This window comes from Mercurialis annua, linkage group LG8, assembly GCF_937616625.2.
Source record: "Mercurialis annua linkage group LG8, ddMerAnnu1.2, whole genome shotgun sequence".
Classification (NCBI taxonomy): domain Eukaryota; kingdom Viridiplantae; phylum Streptophyta; class Magnoliopsida; order Malpighiales; family Euphorbiaceae; genus Mercurialis; species Mercurialis annua.
Genome location: NC_065577.1, coordinates 3,480,368 through 3,486,367, shown reverse-complemented (window position 1 = coordinate 3,486,367; position 6,000 = coordinate 3,480,368). Strand labels below are relative to the sequence as shown.

Sequence of the window (6,000 nt, the reverse complement as noted above, 5' to 3'; positions counted from 1 at the left end):
CTAGTTTTGTTTAAAAGGCAACGACTCAATCCAAGTACAATTTGCGAGTTCTTCAACATCAACCGGAATTTTACTTGAATAACTATTCGAACTCGATTGGTATCTTCTACTAGTAAGAGAATAGAAAACAGATTCATCTTTTAGTACTTGCGGAAAATAAATCTTGCCACCTTCAACTCCCGTGGGAGCAATTCCGATGAAGGATGATCCATAACTGACATACACCATTTTGTCTCCTATGTCGGACACCTTCTGCCATCTTTTCGACGATAATTTTAGCTCCCGAATCAGAATTTTGTTTCGGTCATCGAACTCAAATATGCCTAGCAGTTTTCCTTTATTTATGACCAAGAAACTTCTATAGACGGAATCAGCCTTCTTTTGGAGAAAAGGCTTCCAGATGAAATCGAATTTTCCCGTGTTCAAATTAAATACGAGAAGATGACCATCTAATCCCAAAATATAACACTTGTTTTTATGTATGACGGGATGAGAGTGAAAAGCCATATCGTAATCTCTACCATGGAATAGTTCCTTAGGATACAAATTGGATTCCCAGCTATGATTATCAAGAAACATATATAGAGTCCAAGATCGACCAGGAACAAATAAGAAGAGGCCGAGCGAACCAATTCCAACAATGCAGCGATCATCAAAACACATTTTGATGCATTGTGAAGAATGATTCTTCGGCATAAAGTTAGCGGGGATGTCGATTTTGTGTCTCGTGAAGGGATTGAACAAAAAGTGTGTGTAGTCGGATCGAGTTAAAAGAAGCCAGCCGAATTTAGAGAAGCGAATATGCGTATCTAATAATTCAGGAAACTCTAAGCAGAAAGTATGATCATAGAAAGGATGGACGAACCTACAGGTCTGATCTTTGAGCGATAGAAGATAAGGATAGCGGGGATCGGAGGGCGGGTAACGAACAAAGGAAGGAAAGGAACGAATTATGCTCCTCCACAGCTTGCAGGTATTCCATATTGCAAAAACGGCACCCACGTCCGTGGTGCCGTCAAAATACTTCAAAATTTTCCACAATATGTCGCATTCCGATTCCAAGTTGACCTCGAGAATCCTGATTGAACTCCCTTTCCTGTTCGCATTCCGATTCCAAGTTGACCTCGAGAATCCTGATTCCGGCAACTTTTGCCTTTTAACAGCCTCCCCGAAAGATCCTAATTGCTTTATTTTATTTATCGACAATGATAATAGTGTTGCTTGGTTCTGTCGACTCCGTGACGCAAAACTCATCAAACAGGAAGCAATCCCGCCAATGAGTTGTCCAACAATTTTTCAAGAAAAGTTATGCTTTCACTCAACCAGACGTTATGACCCTCAGGATTTTAAAGATCAAAATCCGAATTTCACGGAAATAATAGATTTTTTTGCCATGGATTTCAAAGATGAACAGCTTAAGTTCACACCTATAGCTTCATTCAATATGAATTTGAGTCGTGTATATCCCGGCACAGATTTATTCTTCTCTTACTTCATTGGCCACGACGATGATCTCTACGTTGTAGCCCAAAATAATTTTGGCATAAGCCTAAAAGAAGTATGTGGATTCACTGTTTATCAACTTGATATGGTAACAAAAACATGGGTCGAGTTGAAGAACATTGGCAATCGCGCATTCTTTCTCTCCGGTCACATTTGTAAAGGAATATGTTGCCGCCTTGAAAAATAATCACGAGTTAAACAGAATACTATCTATTTTTTGCAGTTGGATGACATTTTTTTGCATGCTTTTAACTTGAAAAACAATAGTTTCTCGCTAGCTTTGCCTTTTCCTGCTTCGATGAGTCGTAAAGAGATGCTACTTGATTGGGTGTAAACAATTTCTAATGTTCTATGCAAAATAATATATTTATTTTTCTTTAGTGAAATTTTAATATTAATTCTATTCAATTATATCAAAATTTAATGGATTAATCCTAACGTACACGTTAGACCCGCGCGTTACACGATTTTTATTTAAATTTATTATTAATATTAATTTTTTTTATTGATTTTAATTTAAAATATCTAATTAATAATTATAAAAATTCTATATAATCTATATAAATTTTTAGATACTATATATTTTATATATCTAGGGACACAAACATATCTATGGCCTCGCTTGGTTCGTTTTATAGCAATTCCCGGGAAGTTAACTTCCCGGGAAGTATAGTTCCTGGGAAGTTAACTTCTCAGCAAGTTGATAAATATTGCTTGTTTTGATTTTTACTTCCCGGGAAGTACGAAACTAATTTTTAATTAAAAGACAAAAATGTCCCATGATAATTTTTATATAAATTTAAAAAGAAAAAAAGAAAGAGAAAGTTAAGGTTAAATTAGGAAAATACAACAAAAGTGCTAGAAAAGTTCTACTTCCTTGGGTTTTGCTAGGGAAGTTACTTCCCTAGTTAAAGGGAAGTCAAACATCCAACTTCCCGGGAAGTAGAATGTATAAATTGAACCCAGTAAAAAATATTTGCTACTTTCCGGGAAGTACAACTTTCCTAGCGTATTTATCCCCAACCAAGCGAGGCATATGTATTACAAATTTTCTACAATATAAACAGATAAAAAAATTATATATTAAAATTCTAAAAAAGCCATGATTTTATTAATTTATTTTTAATTATATATAATATACTATTTTTTTTCATATTACATTAAATATAGACAAATACTATTTTTTTAATTATTTTCTTTACCAATCGTCCTCAATTTTTAATTTTTCTATTAGACAATAATAAATGTTATGCATAATTGTCAAATTTTATATAGATTTATAATATTTTTTATTGAATGATTATTAAAAAAGATTGATAAGAATTTCAATCTCTATCTTTATCAAATCTTAAGAAATCTAATGTTTATAATTTATCCTCATTAATACACATTACAGTCTTTGAATTCTAATAATAGAATAGAAAAAAAATTATTTGTCAAAAAAAATAATTATAAACATTACGATTTATATTTATTTTTGTTTAATTATTTTTAAAAATTAATAATTAATAAAAGTTTATTTATCTTATTAATTTAGATGTTTTTTTTATTTAGCTACCCGATTATTTTAGTTTTGATTATATGACATTTGACCAACTTAGTATTTTTTTTCAATAAATTATTGGTAGTTAGTTTATTTTAAAAGATAAAATTTTAAAGGCCGAATAGTATTAAAAAGTCAATCCTTTTTAACATTTTAAAAATCTTTACAAACCTTTTAAAATTTGTAAATCTATTACAATTTAACCAATTTATTGGGAATCTATCCCATTTTTCAAAATCAACTTGGTATTTTTTTTTAAAATTGATTTATCCGAACTATGTGACATTCCAATTGACAATTCTTTTTCTTGTCAATTTTTTTTAAAATAAACATATCCAATAGCAATTTTAGATATAAATAAATTAATTTTGAAAAATTGATAGAATCAAAACGAATTTGTTAAATTTTATGAAGAATTAGAAGAGATAAAGAAGAAAAGAGAATTTCTCATTAACCACTGAAGAATCAGCTTTTACAATTTATACAGAAACACTCTGTTATTATGGAACACGTGTTTTAATTCTACTGGCTTAATTATCTAACAACTATATTGTGTTTAACTGATTTGAATTCAGTTATAAACACATTATTTTACACATAACTAATTTAACTAATGTTGATCCTTTGATTCTTTTCCTCTTCCATTCTTGCTCTTTTTTTCTACTCTTCTATAGTTTATTATCCCCCCCTCAAGATGGAGTATATACACTGTGTATACCCAGCTTGGATAGAAAAAAGAGAAATGAAGTTGTTGGCAGCGGTTTTGTGAAGAAATCAGCTAATTGCTGATCAGAAGAGATTGGAAACAAGTGAATCAGGCCTATTTGAAGCTTCTGTCTAACTATGTGACAATCTATTTCTATGCGCTTCGTGCGTTCATGGAAGACTGGATTGTGTGCTAGATAACATGCTGACTGGTTATCACATTACACTAAGGCTAGTGTAGCATCTTCTACTTGTAAATATTTTAACAGATATGCTAACCATTGTATTTCACATGTTATATTTGCCAAGGCTCAGTATTCTGCCTCTGAACTGGACTTAGATACTTTAGGCTGCTTCTTTGTTTTCCATGTTATCAAAGAATTTCCTAAAAAAATACAGAATCCTGAAATGGATCTTCTGCTGTCTAAACATGTTCCCCAATCAGAATCTGAAAAAACTTTTAACTTTATGTCATTTGTAGCTGGAAAGAATATCGCTTGACCTGGATCCTTCTTCAAATATCTCAGATTCTTGATATTGCAGCATAATGTGCTTTTGTTGGACAGTCTAAATATTGAGATAATTGTTGAACTGGGTATGATATGTCAGGTCTAGTACTGAACAAATAAATTAACTTTCCAACCAACTTTATGTACCCAGTAATGTCTTCATAAGCAGCACTATCATTTTTGACTAACCTTGTTGCAGATGTCATAGGTGTAGATGCAGGTTTTGAACCTATGTATCCAGTCTCTTTTAATAAATCCAATACATACTTTTTCTGGCATAAATTAATTCCAGATGTGGTCCTTGCTACTTCCAAACCAAGAAAGAACTTTAATAAGCCTAGGTCCTTGATCTTGAATGTTGTGTCTAAGTAATCCTTGATAGCACTTATACTTTCTTGATCATTTCCAGTCAATATCACATCATCAACATATACCAGTAATGCTTTAAAGGATGTACCATTTTTCTTTGTAAATAATGAAGTATCTGAAGTTGCTTGAATGAAACCTTGTGACACTAAAGCATCTGTCAACTTCTTATTCCACTGTCTGCTTGCTTGCTTGAGTCCATAAAGTGACTTAGTGAGTTTACACACTAAACCAGGCTGTGCTGCTTGTAATCCAAGAGGTAGCTGCATAAACACCTCCTCATGTAGATCCCCATGCAGAAATGCATTATTGATATCTAGCTGTTGTAAAAACCAATTTCTTGCTACTGCTATAACCAAAATTACACGAATAGTAGTCATCTTTGCAACAGGTGAAAAAGTTTCAGTATAGTCAATTCCATTTTGTTGTGTGTAACCTTTAGCAACTAAACGTGCCTTATACCTTTCAACTGACCCATCACTATTATATTTAATTTTAAAAACCCATTTACAACCTATTGGTGTTTTATCCTTAGGCATTTCAACTATTTCCCATGTATTATTTAGCTTTAATGCATCTAATTCTTGCTGCATTGCTACTCTCCAACACTCAAATTTGACAGCTTCATTATAAGTCTTAGGTTCTTTCATTGAATCAATTGTGATTGAGAAAATCTTATGAGTCAGATTAAGTCTATCATAAGTAAATACTTTGGACAAACTATGTGGTGTAGTCAGAATGGAATTTGTCCTAGGTAGATTATGGATATAATCTTTCAGGAAATTTGGTCTGTTTATGACTCTAGTTGATTTCCTAATAACTGGTATGCTAGAAGATGCAGGCAAAATACCAGATTCATTTACAGGAATAGAAGACACAAATTCATTTACAGGAATATTAGTTATATCAGAGAAAATTACCTCATTAGTTCTATAACTTGACAAATCCAAATCTGCATTAACTCTAGTTCTAGGTAAATCTAAATCAATATCAACAGACTCAACAGTAGTAGGTAAAACTAAAGAAGAATAGGATAAAGATTCAATACCAGATTCTTTAGATGGAAAAAGATGCTCATAGAACCTCACATTTCTTGAAATAAAAACATGTCTAGCTTGAATGTCAAACAACCTGTAACCTTTTGTATTTTCTGGAAACCCAAGAAATATACATTTTGTTGCTCTAGGAGTAAATTTATGTTTATGAACAAGTAAAGTTGATGCATATGCTAAACAACCAAAGACTTTAATAAAATCATAAACTGGTAATTTGTTATATAAAACCTCATATTGCACACTTTGTGAATCTGAAGTTCCTATTATATGCATTCATGTCGTTTCGATTGAAGCAATAAAAGCTCCTTGATTGTTTTTT

General features: G+C 31.9%; 1 protein-coding gene across 1 annotated transcript; it reads right to left on the bottom strand.

Annotated features, from left to right (window-relative positions):
• On the bottom strand, positions 1 to 1,254 carry LOC126661464 (F-box/kelch-repeat protein At1g57790-like). The gene has a single exon (XM_050355318.1). It carries the CDS (start codon positions 1,252 to 1,254, stop codon positions 1 to 3), a length of 1,254 nt encoding a protein of 417 aa, XP_050211275.1.
• Positions 1,255 to 6,000: the final 4,746 nt, after the last annotated feature.

Bases quoted from the DNA above. Each gene is read 5' to 3' on its own strand.
- LOC126661464 (XM_050355318.1), bottom strand. From the start codon at position 1,254: ATGAGTTTTGCGTCACGGAGTCGACAGAACCAAGCAACACTATTATCA.